The sequence below is a fragment of the Bactrocera dorsalis genome, chromosome 4 (genome assembly GCF_023373825.1).
Source record: "Bactrocera dorsalis isolate Fly_Bdor chromosome 4, ASM2337382v1, whole genome shotgun sequence".
Lineage (NCBI taxonomy): Eukaryota > Metazoa > Arthropoda > Insecta > Diptera > Tephritidae > Bactrocera > Bactrocera dorsalis.
Window position 1 is genome coordinate 38,284,931 of NC_064306.1, and position 20,588 is coordinate 38,305,518.

Here is a 20,588-nt window from a genome sequence, read left to right on the forward strand (position 1 = left end):
AATGTTAGATTGTCGCTGGTTCGTTCATCGATTGTCCAGGTGAGCGGGGTATTAAGTATATGAGGCAAGTCAAATACCTGGGGCCGATCATGAATGAAGGAATAGTTTTCACCCCACACTTGACATGTGAAAGAGCGACTGAAGGCAACCGTGAACAAAGTACGACACATTTTTCAGAGTGAGTAGGGTATCGGACGTTGTGCTGTTCGCACCATAGATCGTAGCTTGTTTGTGGCCAGTGACACTTGTGAAGCCTTTGTGTGGTGGGAAGGAACCACAACAGTCTTGGGGTGCCAAAAACTCTTCTCCATACAGCGTTGTATAATGCTTGCCTGTATGTCGCACCGTCTCAACCTATGCAGGTTTTGCAACCCCCTCTTGACCTGATTGTCATACAGCGTGCTGTTGTAATCAGATTAAGACGGGGCTTAAGTGTGTCCGTGCTGTGGAATGACTGGATTTCCAATAATGATGTGGAGAGGGAGAGATAGCTACGGAGCAGTAGGCTTCGAGATGATATGGTCAGATGTAGGTGACAACCCAATAGTCCTAACCCATACTTCAGATTTGTCTAAGTCTGGGTTTTCTGCTTATGTGGCATGGCTTCTGAATGTATTTTTGCATCAGAGGTACCTATCTGATAGATCGGGGTATATTTGTTGGCCGCGGATCGAGGACTGGATGCATGTAATTACAGAATGCCCGATGTACTCAGATGTATGGATCTGGATGTTATGTTGATCAGCCGAAGTTTAGATGTTAGCGGTGTGATCTCTATCAGTCAGAATGCCGAGCAGTTAGGGTCGTTTGCGCAGGAATAGTTTAGGCGGTGAAAGCGTTTAACTGGTTCTAATTCTAGTCTGAATTATGTGTGCGTGTAATATGCGTATGGAGTAGAACCCCTGTTCAACAGTCCAGAGCAGTATGGAAGCTCAACTGGTAGCAGTTTCGGCTACGAGGCCCGAACGAAGACTTAATTATGGTACCATGGAGAGCAGGAGCCCTTAGAGTTCGCTCCAACCTGCACATGCGGACTGAGCTTTCGGGGACTATCGTGGTGGTTGTGGTTAAAACCCGATTGCGGCAAGAACTGACACATTCCCAGTTGAATATGGAGTTGCATTGTACCCAAAGTATTGCAGAGGTTTTAGGTGGACCTTGTCACATCAGAAATGATAAGTTTTCTTCATAAAATCACAGAAATTGCACACTGTACTTATATGGATATATGTGCGTACATACATATGTATGCATTTGTTTCCTTACTACTTATTTATTTACGTGTGTATATCTGTGCATACTTGTACAAATATCTAACGGTTGATAAAAATAGCGTGGCAAGAATACTCGGCATAGCTAATCAAACAGGTCAGCAAGTGACACATGTGCAGTCAAACACAGCACCGCGGCCAACACACACTGCCGCGGAATGCCGGCACATTCGCCAGCGCTAATCTAGCGAAAAAGCGTCACGACTGTCGAATCGGCGGTGGCTTGAACGTTTCGCTTAACGGTGTGCAAACGCGGCTGCCAGCCAACCAAGCACATAACTAGACACACTGAGTGGGTCGAAAAGACAGTATGCGACCGAGTGTTGCCCCACTATCAGTGACAGTGGCGAATGCGCGTCGCCGTAGCGTGTTTTAGCCGCTTTATTTCGTCTCTGAGTCGTGTGTGTGTCGGTTGGAAGCACGCGCTGCGCCTACTCGACAGCTCAACAGTGACTCGGTGAGGGCAGCACCAGAGCCGGCAGTGCTAACGGCTCATTATAGTTGCAATTGCATGTAACGGTGTTTATAATTACAGTTATTGCAGACAGTGGAATGCGAGAACAGAAGACGGTCAGCGTTGTTGGTCACTTTGTTTGATTTCCTGCCGCGTAAAGGCTGCGTGCTGCGTGCCGCCAGCACACCATATATCGTTTTTATGCTCACGTTTTGAATAACGGTTAAATATTGATGAAACAAAGTGTGCATACAAAATGGTGGCGATAAAAATAAATATTTCGAGTGCGTGTTGGAGAGTGTGACATGCAAAATGCTTGTAAAAATACAAAAAAATATTTTTTCAACTCTCACATAGTGTTTCTAAATATGAAAGTTTAATGTGACCACGAGCCTATTTTCACCAGTGTATGTGTGTTTGATATTTCATATTTTTTGAAAAGCTTAAAAATTGTGTGTGCAACATGGTGCCACCGCCTAACTTATCCAAGTATTTAATGAATGTGCGCTCGTCTCAACGTAAATTTCCGCAAGGTCCGCCGCAATCGCCACCAAACCCGCAACAACAACAGCAACATAAATACCAAAAACAACAAGCGGCGCAAAAACAACAACGCAATATATATGATTGTAAGTAGCGGGGTCGATATGAGAACGTCTAAGAGCATATACTATTGGATTTGGTAAAAAATTAGTACAAATTTGAGTGATGTAAGATAAGGTCAACACGCTCTCTCAACTTTAATAAGATAACTCACATACCGGCCGATATAAGCGGTACAAAGTCACCCGGGAGTTCGAAAATAATTATATTAGATATATCAGGACTAAAAAAAGTATTGACCTTATTCAAGCCATTTTAAACATACCATTATCAGAGAAGTACTACTCGGAATTTCAATTATATATCTCACGCATTGACTGATATTTCCGGTAACGATAGAACAACGTGTTTAGTTTGCCGTGCAAACCTCGTTTATGGTATCATTTATTTTTCATTATTGAACAATATTTCATAAATAATTATAGCTTGGATGTTGGATTTTTTGTGCAAAATCCGCTTAAGTGATAAAACGCATTTTTCCCTTGGCAGGTTTTTTTGGCGCCAAAAGTGCCAGAACGTGTTACTGTTTGTTGTAAATGTTGTGCTGAAAGCATATTTGAATCAAACTTTTTTGAAAATGGGCTGGTCAAGCAGCGACTGTTCTTACTGATCGATATCGCGACATGATAAGCCAGTCCCTTTTGCCGAGATTGGATGATTTTGATGTGACCAATATATGTATAGTTTCAAGAAGACAAAGCTACATGCTATTCAGGCAATGAAACTATCAATTTATTGAAGGAAACTTTTTGTGAGCTCATTATCTCGCGTCATAGGCCTGTGGTGTTATCCCAAAGATCGCTCGATTCAACACCGCTCGACTATTTTTGAGAGTTATGTGAAGTCGCTTGTCTAGGCAGATAAGGCCGAGAAAATTGACGACGGCCGTAAAAAGTGGTCGAAAATGGGGCTTGAATTAATTTTAGAAACATATAATATTAGTCAATTATTGGCCATACCATTAAATTATGTTTTTTATTTCATGATAATGTCTAAGAACCATCCAATATATAAAAAAAACTATATTTGATTGATTTTGGTGTTAGCTACTGTTATGACCCATCGAGCTATATTAAAGACTTTAAAGACTAATCGAAATTTGCAAAATCGCAAAATAGATACAGAATAAAAATTACCATAGTATGTTAAAAAAAACTTTCTATCGACAATACCCAGCCCAAAACCAAGCATTTTGAAACCTTTTTTTCCTGCAGAAAATTCAATTAATAAAATTTAAAGCTCTTGCTCTTGAACAAATATCGGCAGAAGAGTACATTTCTTCAACAAAACAAGTGTTAAGGGGGAAGCCTGCTTTAGAGGCTTCAAGAAATCGATTTTTTTAGGATTCTTTGGAGGGGAAAGAAATAATTGATTAAAATGAAATTTCTAGGGTTTATAGTTATATTTTTAGACATTCCGTAAATTTTTTGGATACGAAATCTTTGATATTCTGCCTTTGGGAAGCAATTGCCCGTTGCATCTCCCATGTGGATTTGTCGGACGGCGGGCAGGATGCAAGTCGCAATTCTTTTCGCAAACAAAAAAATTCAAAGAGATTCTTATTTGTTAATAATTTAATTTCTAGTTAAACTAAGAAAATTCCAAAAAAAACGTGTAAAGTTCTACAGCTTTTTCAAAATTGAAAAAAGCGGTTTTTGACCAAAAAAAATTTTTACTTTATGTTGTTTAAAAATATGTGCAAACTTGACATTTCCTAATTTTTTTAGTTTAAATAGAAGATAATTCAATGCCAAAGATAATAAACTCTGCCCCAATTCAATACGACGTTTAGTTTCGTCAAAGTTTTCGCTTTCTGCCCAAGCGTTCATATATCTGATAGACACTCGGTCACTATTTTCCTTCTAGCTTCGACAATATTTCGAATTCCCATGAAAGCAGAAGTTCACTTTTGAAAGTTCCTTTACATATAAAAGCGAGCTCATCCAAGAGAGAATGTTATATTCATTATTAAGAAGCTTTGTATAGACGAATGCGGTTCATAATTGCTTATGGACTTTGATTGTTCAAAAAAAAATTTCTATACCTCAGTATGAACTATCCCTCCTTCACTTTTTTAATATTTTCGTAAGTTACAGAGATCGAAGGTCGTCCAGAACGAGGCATGTGTTCAACGATCTCTCGATCGTCTTTGAAGGCTTTGTACCGCTCGTAGGCTTGAGTTGTTTATGAAATTGAATCACGATAATCCTTTTAGAACATTCACAATGATTCCGCAGACGAAATTTGTTTAGAAATATAAAATTTGAGACGAATTCTTAGTTCGATATTTTTGTCCATTGTAAAAATCGCATCGCACTATTGGGTAATTGGGTGACTGGGTGACTGACAGCTCATACGAGGCGTATTTGGCATATTAATTAAGGATAGTTCTACCAACTTAGCAACATACATTTTTTTGAAATATCATTTACCTGGGGATTTAAATTACAAATTCCGGCTAATATTTTGTCACAATGTATGTCTCCCTTCATTCGGTTGAATACATCGGATAAAACAGCTGAGTGCTTTAAGTCTCTTGCGATTACCTTAAATAGATTGCTACCAAAATCTTGTGCTCAATTTTCTACTAACTAATAGTGATTTCCGATACAATATTGCTTTGAAACATTTTTCAGATGTCTGGAAACATTTCTCATAACATTATGTCAGTAACTGATTTTCAAAGACTAGTTCTTTCTGAGTAATTTTGGTTACAAAACCCAACATGAGTACTTAGTAGTGATAAATATACTAGGTTGTCAAATATCTCCCTTCCGCCTTTTTGTCTTTTGAATTTCTCGGCTATGTATAAAGCGTTACAGAGCTCGGATCTGGCAACACTACACACCTTTGAAAGGTCTTGACATAACCGACAAAACGACGCTATGCATGATTAGTTTGAATATTGCGTTCAACAGTAATAGACGTGTAAACATGGAGTTCACTAACGCCGAAGTTCGCGCTTTAAAGGCAAATCCGTTAGCGAACGATCCGTGAGATTAATGGTGTTTTGGGGGATGGTAATCTATTACTTCGAACTGCGGAGAAATGGTTTCGACGACTCAGAGCGAGTGAAAACGGCACCATGGATAAGCCAGCCGGCGGAAGAGCTGTGACGACGAATATTGAATACCGATCAAATCATGGAAAACATCAAGTTATACCGGCATGTGGCAACTCGTAGCATCGCCCAGAATATGGGAGTTAGTCACCAAACCATTTTAAACCATCTGCAGAAGGCTGGATACACAAAAAATTTGATGTTTCTTCTGGACCTAATCAACGCTAGCGATATGCTGCTGAAACAGAACGAATTCGACCCATTTTCGAAGCGTATGGTGACAATATCAAGCGAAAACGGTCGTGGTCGGAGGCCGGTGAATCGGTCCAAACAGCGGCTAAGCCAGGAATGACGACCAGGAAGGTTTTGCTGTGTGTTTGGTGGGATTGGAAGGGAATCATCCATAATGAGCTGCTTCCATATGGGCAGACGCTTATTTCTACCATCTCCCGCGAACAACTGGACTGCTTGAAGCAGGCGTTCGACCAGAACTAACCAACACTTCCTTCATGATTCGTTAGAAACTACGGGAGCTCTGATGGGAGGTTTTATCGCATCCACCATATAGCCCGGACATAGCGCCAAGTGATTACCACCTGTTTTTGTCCATGGCGAACGCCCTTGTTGTTGTGAAAAATGGCTGTCCGAGTTCTTCGCAAAAAAGGAGGCGAGGGTTCTACGAGGGGGCTATTATGAAGTTGGCGTCTAGATGGAAACAGATTATCGAACGAAACGGCGCGTATTTGAACTAAATCCGATCACTGTAACATTTTTATAAAGCATTGCATAAAGTGCAAAAAAACGGAAGGGAGATATTTGACAACTTTATATTACTATTTTACGAGGCCCACACATTACCGCAGCTATTTTGACCTACGTTTATTATACGGCGCTCGTTTTGATTTCACTGCTTTTATTTTGTAATTGTAATAGCAATGTCCATTTAGGAATAAAACATTCAGTAATAAATACAAGTATAAATGTAATATTTGTAGTACCCATATGATCAGGTTTTAATGATTATCTATTAATTACGCAATTATTACTTATATACTTTACTCATTTACCATTATGCGTATGAAAGCCCTAGGTTGCAACTCTCAGCTCACAAGATTGGCATGCATGCTCGCAAAATATAGGTGATATCTAGTGCTTACATACATATATACATATATACATATGTACTTTTATGAATATCAAAACACATAAAATCAATTGCTATCCCTTAGCGGCCGAACCAAACGCAATTAATTGTGCCGTCTCTGGGGTAACAGGAAATGACAACCGTATGTGTGTTTGCGTGTGCATAGTTTTTGCTTTTTGTCCAGGCATATTTTATGAATGTCCAATTCTTGACATTTATTTCATATTTATTTGATTTAATTTTTAATCAGACGCTAATTGATTCTATCACCAAAGCAAAATTAATTATTTAGATCGAATAGCGGTCAAAATGCAAATGCAACATAATTTCCGGTGGCTCATGCTTGGATGTATTACACATATGTATATCCACATATACATAATATAGTTAGATATAATAAATATGATGTATTGGGGAATAAAATATTTGGCCCTTTTTGAGCTTTTCCTTTTAATATATTGAAACTAGTATTGATATGATTATTGTAATTAATATAAATTTGATTCCATAGATTGCCAAATGGAATAATTTATGTTTTCATTTATGTCACTCATTTATGTATCAATGGTCAGATTATAAATTGCCAATGCATCGTATATATAATGTGTATATACCCCTTTTATTTGGTTCTCTACTTTTTTGGAAGCTTTGTGTGAGTTCTATGCTCGCATCCAATATATTGGGTAGTCGAAAAAGTCTTTTCGTATTTTGTCAATAGATGTCATTGCAGTCGTATACATATCTCCAGTGCTACCAATCACATTGTGTCACACAATATAGTCATGGAAAGGTGAGATTTTAAGTTCCATTTAATCAAAACAAGAAAATTAAATTCGGAGAAGTTGAAAAAAAGTTACAGTTCTTCAAAAATGAGTAAAAATAGTGATAAAATTCGCTATATTTTGAAATTTTTTTATAAAAAGGGCAAGAATGCCACGCAAGTCTCCAATGAAATTTGTGAAGTTAACGGAGACATGCTGTATCAGTTGGTGTAGCACAATAATGGTTCGCTTGCTTCCGTTCTAGAAATTTCGAAATTTCAATTTATACTAATGAAAGTTTTACACTAATGGAATCGACCAAAATGGTACATATTTGTTTATTTACTTATTAGTATCAATATAATAAAAAAATAAGTTGAAGTTTGATTAGAAATACGAAAAGACTTTTTCGACTACCGAATATATTGAGTTTGCCACGAAGTTTGTAACATACAAAGCTGTATATAAATGGGCAGCATGGTGAGCTAAGTTGATTTAGCCATGTCCGTCCGTCTGTTTGTCTATGTACGAACTAGTTATCCAGTTTTTGAGTTATCGATTTGAAAATTTGCGCACAACTTTTTCTCACAAAGTAGATGCTCAGTTATCGAAACCGCCGAAATCGAACTAATATAACATATATGTAGCTGCCATACAAACTGAAGGATAAAATACATGCTCTTCATGGCAAAGTCTCTTCACGAAATTTTACATAGACATAACATAACAGAAAAAGTTATTCAGATCGGAAAACTATAGCATATAGCGGCCATATTAACTGAACTGATATATACTGATGGTAAATATATTTTAATACCCTTTTGTGCCAAAAAAATGCACCTGAGTGCTGAAGTTTAATGCGTTTTCTTGTTTATAGTAATAAGAACTTGTGAAAGTATTTGTAAAACCAAAAATATGTATTTTATGAAAATTATACCCACTTAGGCATTGTATCACTAATCTGATCCCACTCTTGATAATATAAAATTAAGGGTCATTCCCATAAATACTTTTAGCAAAAGGCCCGCACTGAGGTTAGAGTCGAGAAAAAGCTCTTAGCACTCTAAAACGGGTATGAATTAAAGATTGAATTAAAGATTCGCGCTACCTCAAAGAACTTTCAGTGCCTCAGCGAGTACAAAAGCTTAAAATCCGTCTGGTTGAAGTCGGCTTTATTCAAAAAACTGTTTCCCGAATCATTCGTTCGGCAGTTACAGGTACCTTTTGGATCTTTCCAAACTTTTCCAAAAAATTGGTGTTTTTAAGGTGAAATCGTGTCTAAAGGAAGAAAATTTGGCAGTTATAGGTTTTTTCGTAATTATTCACGTTCTTTTACTTCTATACGAAGCTGAACTGGCAGCAGAAGATGAGAAAATTTGCCGATAGATCAAAATACAATAAAGAACATGAAGTTGCCCTACAGCTGTTTAGCTAATGCTAGATACTCGTAATGCGAATGACGATATTGAACAAGATTACAAATCATACGAAGACTTCTTTCAGAGGCATCCGAGAAAAATAAACCGAATAAGATATTGAAAATTTCAACAAATGGGTACTGCGACCGTTAAGGGAGAAACAGAAATAAAAAAAGATTGCTGTTTATTAAGCGACAGCATTCCCAAACTTACATTTCCTACCATATCTTTTCAGTACAAATTAATAGGGGTATTCTCTTGCTCTTGCAAAACCCTTGCATGGTGCACGAATTGCAAATATTTCTTCTTGGTGCACCGGCACAACAACAAACACACACAGAACATTTTTTGCATTGGCTGTGCAATATATCAGACCAAAACCCATGTTTATTCTCGTGCAATTACACGTAAAAAAATAATTGCAACCCTGTGCTAGCTTTCATTTTACTTAAATACATATTTTGACGTTAAATTGTTGAGGAAGGTAAATTTTAGATAGATTTTATAAATAATTTATATTTAAATTAAACGATTTGTTACAGTTTTTTTTGTTAAGAATGAATACAGAAGTTGCGCCAATTCACAATAGCCATACACAATAGTCATTTACAATAAATTGACCGAATCAGCCGTTCATATTTCACTAGATTCTGCAATGGGTGCCCTTGTATATTTCGGTATAGGATTTTAGCAATCTGCAATCTTGCAAGAGAAAGAGAATCCCCCTAATATGCATATGAAACAGAAATAAAATGTCAATCTAAATGTGTAAAAATATATTACTTATACCTTCTGGATATTCGAAAACGTGAACATTTCGCAAATGGCCTTTGTTTTAATTAGGTCATGCTTTCGAGCGTGCGCTGTACTTACTTTCACGAGGAGAGTTAAGTCTGGCCGCAAGATATAATGACCGATGTTTTATAGAAATTAATGCTTGCACCATATAAAAAATTTTAACTGAATACCTGAAGATTTCCTCAAGGGCAATCTCAATTTAGTCATTTTAAAATCTACAAGTTTTATTCAAACTTCAATTTACTGTACAAAATATGAGTTAATAATAAACTTGCTCTCTTTTCACATACTACAATATATAGAAGATGATATGTAAGTCGAAAACGATTTTGTTCTTTTCGAAAATTATTGCACAAGGATCAAAAACAAGGCATTTCCTATTTTTGATTTACTTTCGCTTTTAAATATAATTTTATTCGTGAATTAAAATATAATCCATTCCGCACACGAGATTAACAAGGGGTGATATATGTAAACATAAAAGTATTTATATTTAGTACATATTATTAATTTCGCCTATTAGCTTAAATATTCAAAGATAGAACTTTTTAATAAAAATATTTAATTTTTTTCGATTTTCTATTTTTTTTTTTTAAATAAATTTTATAACCTAGAGCATATTTCAGCGTTAGATTTTAGCATTCATTAATAGATTGTATGCTGATAGCTAAGTTAAATTAAAATGCTAAAATTGTATTTTTGAAAAAAAAAAATCATTAATAAATCTTTTTGTCGCACGATAAAAGCTGTTAAATATTTAAGATTTTCTTATAAATCGACAACCCAGCTTTAACTATTTTTATGAACTTTTTTAAGTGATTTTTTTAAAGTAATTTTTGTAATGAAGTAAAAAGCATGTCTGACTTTCCAATCCTTTGTCTTGAATGCATTTGCATGAACATTTGTAATAAAAGCATTTCGTTTTTTGCGTTTCCATTACGTGAATGATGTTTGCGAAAAGCAAAAAGAAAAAAATGCAATCTAGAAATTCGTTTAGTTAAATTTGATCGATACAAACTTGATTGTAATTGAATTGCAGACAGCAAAACATCGCAAACGGACGAGGAGAAGCAACGCGACCGACAGCGCAGCGAGCGTGAAGCGAAGAAAGAGGAGCAGGACGCCATCAATTACAAGGTGAGTAAAGGCTACACATACACATACACACATATATACACTTATACACTAACAAACACAAACACATATACAAACAAACAGGCTCAGCACGCAAGACACAAACAGAAGATGAAAGAAAATATGTAAAAAAGGACACAGCGTCTGTCGCAATTTCATTTTATTTTAAGTTTTTAATGAAGGATTTATTTTCACCTGCAGACAGAAAGACACAAGCCACACAAATTACAAACACACTTACACACTTACTCACTCTCTTACTAACCGATAGCTAAGAATTTACGAGTCTTCCTTCTTTCCTCCTGGTGTTTTGCAGCGCGACAAGGAGGCACGTGAGGCGCGTTTGCTCGATCTGGAAATACGCCGACAGCAGAAGCGTGAGGAGCATAAGCAGCAGCATCAGTTGCACCAACAACAACAACAACAGCAGCAGCAGCAGTCAGTGGCCGGCACGAGCGAGAAGAGTCCACCCACAACATCGAGCCAGTCGCAACAACAACAACAACAACAGCAGCAGCAACAGCAGCAACAGCAACAACAACAGCACGTGACTGGCGCTGGCAGCAGCAGCAGCGGCACGACCACAGCGCCCCGCATACAAACGCCACCAGATCGTTCGTGTCCGCCGGCGTTTCGCAGTCGATCCATCGAGCGCGAGCTACACTACGAGCGCAAAAGGTATTCGGCACCGGAAACAGCCGAAATCAAGGTGAGCAGCAAAGTATGGAAATATGTGTGCGAGTATGTGTGTGTGTGTTGGTATGTGAACGTGATTGCAATTTCCGTTTGTTCAGCGCCCAATTTGGACAGCTCATTAAAGCGTCAACTGCGGTTTGCTTTGTTTTTGCCTTCTTTTTCCTTTGCGTGCGGCTGCCATCACGCCTCATCACAGTCGTTTATATTTTAATTCGTTTCGACAGCACAGAAGATTGACTTCTCAGTTTAATTTCTTTTTTCTCTTCAGCGTGTGTCCATTACTTTTTCGTTACTGCCACACCTTCATTAAACTTATTTGCAGTTTTTGAAATATTTTTCTGAATATCCGTTTTGCACATGCATTTCTTGCAGGAGGGTGTAAGCACGACACCATCACCGCAGGCTATAACTGGACCGCCGCCAGCCACACATCATTCGGTGGTGGCGGGCCCTCCGGCAACAGCAGCAGCTGCTACAGCTGCTATAATACCCATATTACCGCTTGGAGTTGCCACCTTGCGTGATGACTCCACGGAATCCGAGCAATCCGTGACGTGTACGCAGGCCCAGCCAGATGCGTATCATCGCATTATGTAAGTGAAAAAAAACATATTTTCAATTATCTTTATTTATATATCACAGCAAAGAATTTCAAGTGAATTTAATGCGGAAATTAAAAATAATATATATTACTTTAGCGGAAGTGGATAAAGACTGAAAAATATGCACGCGACCACAAGTTAAGAAAATTTATTATGTGAAGTATTTGAATTGAATATTAAATTATTAGTTTTTCTTAGAATCATTATTCTCTTCAAACATATGTACATATGTACAATTTTTGACTATGCGACTCTGACTTTTTGTACTAACGCTGTTAGACCGGCCACTATACTCGTTTAAGAAAATATTTGAAAATTCATAATCCCTAAATCCCAAATGCCCTCTGTCTCCTCTCTGATATCCCTAGAAATAATATCAGATTATAGTTGTATTAATAGCCAAAACAATATTTGTTGTTAATAGAAACATACATAGCAGGGGAATTCAAGTGTCCTTGGCCTACCATTTTAAAAATATTTTTTTGACAAAATTCTTTTTTGTTATTCAACAAAATTCCATTAAAGGGAGATACACATATTACAGAGGTCCTCCAACTTCTCGATACCATTTTTGTAGTAGGATTTGTCTTTTGCTAAAAAATAGGCCTCAATTTCTGCGATCACCTCTTCATTGGACGAAAATTTCTTCCCAGCCAACATTCTTTTCAGAAAGTGAAATAGTCGCACGGGGCCAGATCTGGATAATATGATCCATCATATATAAAAGCAATCCAAAGCCCAATTCATGGATTTTTGCAATCGTTTCAATGATATGTGACACGGTGCATTGTCTTGGTGGAACGGCACTTTTTTTTCTTCTAATGCTGCCGTTTTTGCCCTTCAAAGGATCCAATAATTCTATGTAATAGTCACTTTTTCCTTTTTCAAGGCAGTCAATAAAACTGATTCCATTTGCAAAATACAGACGCCATAACTTTGCAAGTCAACTGTTGCGTTTTTCCACGCATTAAACCGGGTTCAACGTGTGCAGTCTACTCGCATGACCGTCGATTAGACTTCGGACTGAAGTTATGGTTCCATGTTTCACCCAATTTTACACATCGATGCAGAAAATTAGATTTATTACACATGAATATATTCAAAAGCTGCCCCGAATCAACAACTCTTCATTGTTTTTGGTGTAAAGTGAGCTCGCACGGCACCCACCGTGCACAGATCTTTCTCATACTCAAATTTTCTGGAATGATATAATGTTTACGTTCAGTTGATATCTTTAGAGGACTTGCTATGTCGAACAACTTCACTTTGCGGCTATCCTAAATCAGTTTCTGAACTTTTTTATGTTTTCGTCGGTAACAACCTCTTTTGAGCGTCCAGTGCGTTCACCGTCTTCGGTGCCAATTTCGCATCGTCTAAGCTTAGCATAACCATTCTTGATGATTGATTTTCCTGGCGTAGTTTCCACAAACTTGTCTTCTTAAGTTTTTTCTTTGAACTGTGTTTTTTTTTTTTTTTCAAAAAGCAATATTTTATCAGCACACGAAATCCCTTTTTATTCTTTTTTTCAAAATAACAAAAGTTGCTGTCAAAATATACGCGCGCATTTTGTAGGTTAGCGCTAAGTAAAAATCATATGAATTTAATTCCAGTAGCGCTATCTATGTGTCAGGAACTTTTCAATTAAACTGTTAAATAGGTTCTTCACTGCTGCAATGCATGCGGCTTTCTCTATGGTCGTGAATGTGGTAGCGGTCCTTTGGAGTCCCTTTAAGAAGTCAATTTTTTGACAGGCAATAGCATATCTCCATAGATATGAAAAAAACTTCACTAGAGGAAAAGAAAGAAAACACCAATGAAAAGTAAAGAAGACCTAAGTTTGGGTGTAACGAATATTTCATTTTCTCGCAAGATGCAAAGACCTTCAGGTCTTGTGGCAAAAATTTTTGTTAACAATGGAGAGAACACACTGTTATCAGAAAATAACTATTTTGAATTTTTTTTAAGATTTTTTACATATTCACCGATAGATGAAATGTAAAGTGAACCGCATATCTCCACCCGTTTACCCTAATTTTCGTAGATCCGATACAACATTTTAGCTGGAATTTCGGCCCTAGTGCACTGAATGTTGTCTACGAGCTTCGCGAGCGTTGCCAGTTGATTGAGGTTACCCCAGAGAAAATAATCTAGAGGCATTTAATCACATGATTTTGGTGGCTGAGCTATTTCTTAGAAATTAGCGAGTCATCAAACTTTGCACCCAATGTGTCCATCTTTACACGTGAAATATGAAGCGACGCACTGTGTTGTTGAAAATATAGTTGGTCTGTGTTGATTTCATTAAATTTCGGGAAGATAAGTTGGTTAACAACATGTTATACCTCTAGCTAATGAAGGCATTTACTGCCTCATTTCGAAAGAAATAAGGCGTGACGATGTCCCCATACCACAATCCGCACCAAACGGAAAATCAGGTGATTTGTCGATGAGCGTTTTTTCAACGTTTTTTCGAAAATGTGAATTTTCGAAGCAATTTTGTAATTTGACTCACCACACTTTTATACACCACTAAACTCACCACACTTGAATTCACCATATCAAAACTCATCAGACATAAATGAAGCAAGTAGAACTTGCCACATACTAAATCACAATACAACCGATTCCAAGATAGCCACTATCACGTAATGAAAACGAATTCGTTCCTTTTCCTGAAAAACAATTGCCAACACTGCAATAATCAAGAAAGATAATTGATACATATTTCATTTTAACTCTCTATAATTAGGTTACCGACTTAACTTTTGTATTACGACGACGACAACATACGATAACTCACTACATCAAAACTCACCACACGCAAATTAAGTTTGTTATCATAAACCTATGTGCACAGTAATCGATTCCACCTAATAAAGTCTTTTCTATGAAAAATGTGAATTTGCTAAAAAATTTTGAATGTTTTTCAAGCGTTGTACCAACGCTGTAAAACGTAGCGTGGTGAAATGGCCAACCATACTGAACACACTGACAAAGCGTGACAAAAAACTGTAAACAAACATGGCCGCAACAAGCTGTGAAAATTCCGTCATCTCTTTTGCTAGTTCCTGTATATACTTTATATGGTCTCTGAGATTTTTTCTGTGTATTACAAATATCGTGGTGAATTTATTATACCCTGTACGGTGCATAAAAAAGACCGAGTGCTGCCTTGTTAAATGTAGAGACCACCAACAAACCTCAAGCTATTTTCGTTTCGATTGAAATTGATTCGAAATAATATGTTTACTTAAGTCGCTCAACATTATTAATATTGTACTATTTCAAACCTGACCCAACATACAAAAATAAGTCCTTATGCCTGCATAGAAATGTAAGTAGTTATATAATTTTCCGAAACAAATACGTTCCACTCGTGCTTATTTGAGGTCAAAACGGGAAGCATTTTGCAATTATCTGCTCACTACTGCGTGAAGTGGCCACCAGTGGCCAACATTGCAGAACTAATGAAATAATCGATTCTTGATTTCGTGCAGCACGCACCAACACACACACATACGTGCGCACAAACAGCAATGGCAGCAGCATATCGATTTTGTGAATGAGTGTGTGTATGTGTGCGTGCGGAAACTTCTATTTCATTTCTTATTTTTATTTTTACCATTTCTCGCAATTATATGTTGGATTGGAGGGAAACTGGCGCTGTTTGGCCAAACGAGTGGCAATGCGCTTATACAAGCAACAACTTACATACACTTGTGTGCCCCAACGGCGAGTAGCAATGTGGCAAATGTAAATTGTATTGCATTTTAAATGCAATCAGGTTGCCAGAACGCCCTGTAGGGCGGGTCGACTTACGTGCGGACTGCCGCTTGCTCGACTGCTCGACTGCACGCGGACCGGTTGAGTGATTTTGGTGGCAGGGTTTGCTAGTTTGACGCTACGCTGTTGCTTGGTTAGCCCTTTCGCTGTTGCTGTAGTTGTTCGCATTCATTTTGTTGTTGCTGTTGTGATTCCCTTCGTTACCCATACAAGCGCACAGAGGAATGAGTGCAACTTACAGGCAAAGCGAAAAACACACTTGAGCATTCGGGCTTTCACACACACTGACTCACACTCGCAAGCATATTTGGAACACACATATGTATATATCTACATACTTTCATACATCCATACATATATGTATGTGTGTGTTCATATGAAAGCTATGCATTTGTTTGGTTTTCGCTTGAAGGCGCTTCCCTCCAACCGAGTGGTTTACGCGTCGGAGTCTTATGTAAGTGCCAGTTACAAATGGCGAGTCGTTGGGCGGAAAGCGAAAAGCGTAAAGCGAAATAAGAATTGCATGTGCTCGTGCACTTTGCTGCCGCTCGCACTCGCTTAACTCAGTTTATTATTGTTGGCATATTTGCTTTTTACAGCTATGCCATTAATATACTGGCTGCCGTGTTGTTGGTTTGTGTGAAGGACAATGTCAAGAGCTCACACCTCGAACTCATTAAAGAATTTGATTTAACGGTATACGGATTTTTTACGATTTTGCTATGTTTTTATATTCGTAGTGACTGCGATGGGAATAATATTATTGCCAATATTCAATTAGGGTACGTAGGAGTTAAACTATACACACACATTTATATAGATACAAATTTATTAGTTTACAATGATTTTTTACGAATTGGTCCTTGTAAAAATTAACGTTTCTGTTAAAAATTCTTATTGTATTGTAAAATCGTTTATAGGTTAATGAAGAGAAACAAAACAAGCATCAATCGTGAGCGTTCCCAAATGATGAACGAGTTGTCGCCCGCTGCATATTTCATACTTCAAAGCAAGACAGAACTTTATATTCAGCTTCATCGGAGCTATAATAACCTTCTTGCAGCATTAAATGGCATAAAAAGATCTTGAAGTTGATTTTTATCGATCAGTTTGTATGGCAACTATATGCTATAGCCCGTCTGAACAATTTCTTCAAAAATTACAGCGTTAAACAATAAGCCCTCTAAAATTTCTTGAGAATATCTCGTAAAATGAAAAGGCTCTTCATACAAGCACTTTATTTCCATTGTACAGTTTATATAGTAGCTACTATATGCTATATTAGCAGGGTTGCCCAGAGGTAAGAAGTCTCTAGAAGAGGATAGAATGTGCGCTAGTTCGTGTTTATAAAGACTGACGGACATGTATCGTCGTTATTAGAGTTTCGGCTATTTCGCAAGTTTGTTTTTTATTGCAAACGTCACTTTAAGTTTTGGCTTTTACTCCAAAAAAAGCCAATGAAAACATGCACTTTGTATCCAACTTAAGCCGTGCTTAAATCATTTTACTTTTATAGTAAGAAATTGGTCTAAAATTTGATAATAAATATATAGTTATCAAAAAATCTGTCCATTTATTTGAGATTTGCAATTCACCATACTTGAATTCACCACACTAGAATTCTTCTCTTTACTGGCGTAGACACCGCTTACGCGATTATAGCCGAGTCAACAACAGCGCGCCAGTCGTTTCTTCTCTTCGCTACGTGGCGCCAATTGGATATTCCAAGGGAAGCCAGGTCTTTCTCCACCTGGTCCTTCCAACGGCGTGGAGCTCTTCCTCTTCATCTGCTTGCCAATGCGGGTACCGCGTCGAAAACTTTCAGAGCTGCAGTGTTTTGGTCCATTCGGACGACTTGATCTAGTCAGGGCAGCCGCTGTCTTTTAATTCACTGAACTATGTCTATGTCGTCGTATATGTTATACAGCTCATCGTTCTATCAAATGCGGTATTCGCCGTGGCCAACGCGCAAAGGACCATAAACTTGAACTCACCACACTTAAACTCACCACACTTGAACTCACCACACTTGAATTCACCTCACTCGAATTTATATATTTTATATGGGATTTAATACTTTTGCAATCAAGTATTTATATCCAAAATAAATTAATCTAAAAATTGTAAAAATTTATGATATTCAAGTACAACATTTTTCGTTCTACAAATGAAGTTCAAAAAGTCTTTTTTCACAAACAAAATGCTCTTAAAAAATGTATGCGTCAAATTTTTGCATCAAATAAACTGTATTCATAAAGTACTCCATGTCGTATGAGCATTACACACAGAGTGTGTAAATCGCTTGAGAGAAAGCTCAGGTCACTTCAACTGCGTACAACTTTGAAAGGTACGTTCGATGGAAAGAAAATGTTTTAGACACAATTTAAAATCGAAAATTAAAAGCTGTCTTAGCTGTCCTTATCTTTAGGTCAAAAACTATAACTCCAGTGGGCGTGTGCAAGAAAAAAGTCAACTTCAGAGATAATAGACACCCTAATGTATATTTACAGTATATACGGCTATAGGTAAACAAAGTTTGTAGGGAAATATGTACATAAGTCTAAGCTAAATTATGTATATTTATGAAATTCAAACTACTATGATGGACATTTCTTCATAAGAAGTCACACGACGCCACATTTGGCAAATGTTGGTTGAGACAGCAATTTCTTGCCTAATTGAATTAAACTTTCCGTGGCTTCAACGGAAGTGCTACGTCTGAGAATGATGCCATAACATTGTCAGATTGCAGTCATACGTAGACAAAGCAAGACTACGTATCCGAATTGACTGAATTTTTCTATTAGCTGTCTAAGATAATGTAATACACGCAAACAGCTTTTCTTTCGGTAAATTCTTATTATTACTTATCAGACTAATATTTACATATATTATTACAATTTACATTACAATTTCTAAAATAAAGTATCTTATTTCAACTTGTTATCTTAAGTTATGAGATACCAATACCTAGCCATAAATTTTGGAACCCTTCTTCATTTCCTATTTGATGCGATGATGATGGAATTACACGCCGAAATTTAAAATTTGCTTCCAAATGGCATCGGCTTTTAGAAAAATATGAATAGTAAAAAAATATTGATATGAAAAAACAAAATGGCAAAGACAAAAGTCAAGATCATTAACAAAGCGTCTAGAAATTTAATGAAATACTTTAAAGTTATCTAAAAATCTTTTCGTTATCAGTCCGCCGACTAAACGTCGGTATTTGTAATTCGCCATACTTGAACTCACCACACTTGAATTCACCACACTAAAACTCACCACACATAAATTTAACAAGTAGAACTTACCACATATTATTTCATCATATACCAGATTCCAAGATAGCCGCTTCACGTAATCAAAGCGAACTCGAAATTTCCTGAAAATAATCAAGAAAAATAGTTTTAGAAATATTTTATTTTTGCAATCAAGTATTAGATTACTGGCTTAAATGTTGTATTTTTAATTCACTATATCTTAACTCACAACATTAAAACTCACCATACCTAAATTAAACATGTATAGTTTAACTTATACTATTTTTCCATACAATAGGGTAAAAAAGCACCCGAAAATTGTAGGTATAATTAAATTCCCCCGGTAATGGATATTTTAGAAAAATGTATTTTGATCCTTAATTACTACTGACATAAAATTGCGCATTTATAATTCACTATACTTTAACTCACCACAACAAAACTCACCTCAACAAATCTCCCCATACCTAAATAAAACATGTGTAACATTATACTTACTATTTTACTATATACCCGCTTGGACGATAGCCGATTCCACCTAGTCAAGGCGAATTCGTACCTTTTTCTGGAAAAATTTCTGTCAACTCTGCTCTAGTCGACAAAAATACTTTTGGTAATATGTCATGTGGTTTGAACAACAATAATCGCCAGACATCACATTTTGAAAATAAAAAAGACGATATATCGAACTTAGCAGTTCCAATTTCAATGAATACTGAAAAATAAAAAGTATTTAGAGAAAGGCTCTCAATCGTCAATGGCATGGCGAAGATAAAACATATTATATAAGTTGTTCAACTAAAATTAAATACAAATATTTACTGGATTATACCAAAAATATTTGATAGTATAATTTACAAACTCCATCGAACTTATCGCCTTGGTGCTTATCGCTAATCCTTTCGGTGTCGTTTTAGTGATTCATTCGGAGAATAAATATTTTTTTAGTATTGAAAACCAATTCCCAATGCAGAAAGAAAGCTTAAAAAGATTGAGTATTTCTATGTTTTCATTTCATTTCAAACTAAATCAGGTATTACAAAGTTTGTTTTCATGCGCATTCAATTTGTTTTCCCAACAACAAATAACTTTAAATGCAAAAGTGTGAAAGTGTTGCTGTAAAAGGTTAATGGTTTGCATGTTGGGGCCAAACCTTATCAACTTTTACCTTGCTTTCATCGTATTCACTGCACTACGCATACCTGTTTTTCTTTTGGTGTTCGCAACAACAACAACAACAACACAGTAGCCTGACACATAAATGAAAAAGCAACAAAGCTGCGGTAAACAAAAGCTGTTGCAGTGTCACAAACTACGTCACAGCTCAGCAGCATAACGGTGGAATGCAATTTCAAGCACAAGCACGCACACATCTCAACATATACTCATGCATGCACTCATACATACACTTGTATTGCAGACAGACGTAGCATACATTTGTGCGCCGTCAACGAGCTTCGCTTTGTTTTCATTCACTTTTGCGGCTGCTGTCATTAATCGCACACTACAAGTGCCTGGAATGCAAGCTATTCATAATAGAAATGAATTGAGTATGAAAAATGCAAATGAAAAAGGGAAAAATATTTATAAGAAAATGAAA

The 20,588-nt window shown here is 36.9% G+C and overlaps 1 protein-coding gene across 2 annotated transcripts in view; it reads left to right on the forward strand.

Moving 5' to 3' along the window:
• Nucleotides 1-2,108: 2,108 nt before the first annotated feature.
• Nucleotides 2,109-20,588, forward strand: part of LOC105233176 (voltage-gated potassium channel subunit beta-2) — a 155,826-nt gene continuing 137,346 nt past the window's right edge. The window contains exons 1-4 of one of the 2 annotated variants that reach the window (XM_049454883.1): nucleotides 2,109-2,354; nucleotides 10,550-10,647; nucleotides 10,961-11,353; nucleotides 11,713-11,933. In XM_049454883.1, coding sequence (XP_049310840.1) covers nucleotides 2,189-2,354; nucleotides 10,550-10,647; nucleotides 10,961-11,353; nucleotides 11,713-11,933 — 878 coding nt within the window. In that variant the 5' untranslated portion in view covers nucleotides 2,109-2,188. The remainder of the gene's footprint in view (nucleotides 2,355-10,549; nucleotides 10,648-10,960; nucleotides 11,354-11,712; nucleotides 11,934-20,588) is intronic. The other variant, XM_049454882.1, reaches the window with a different exon arrangement.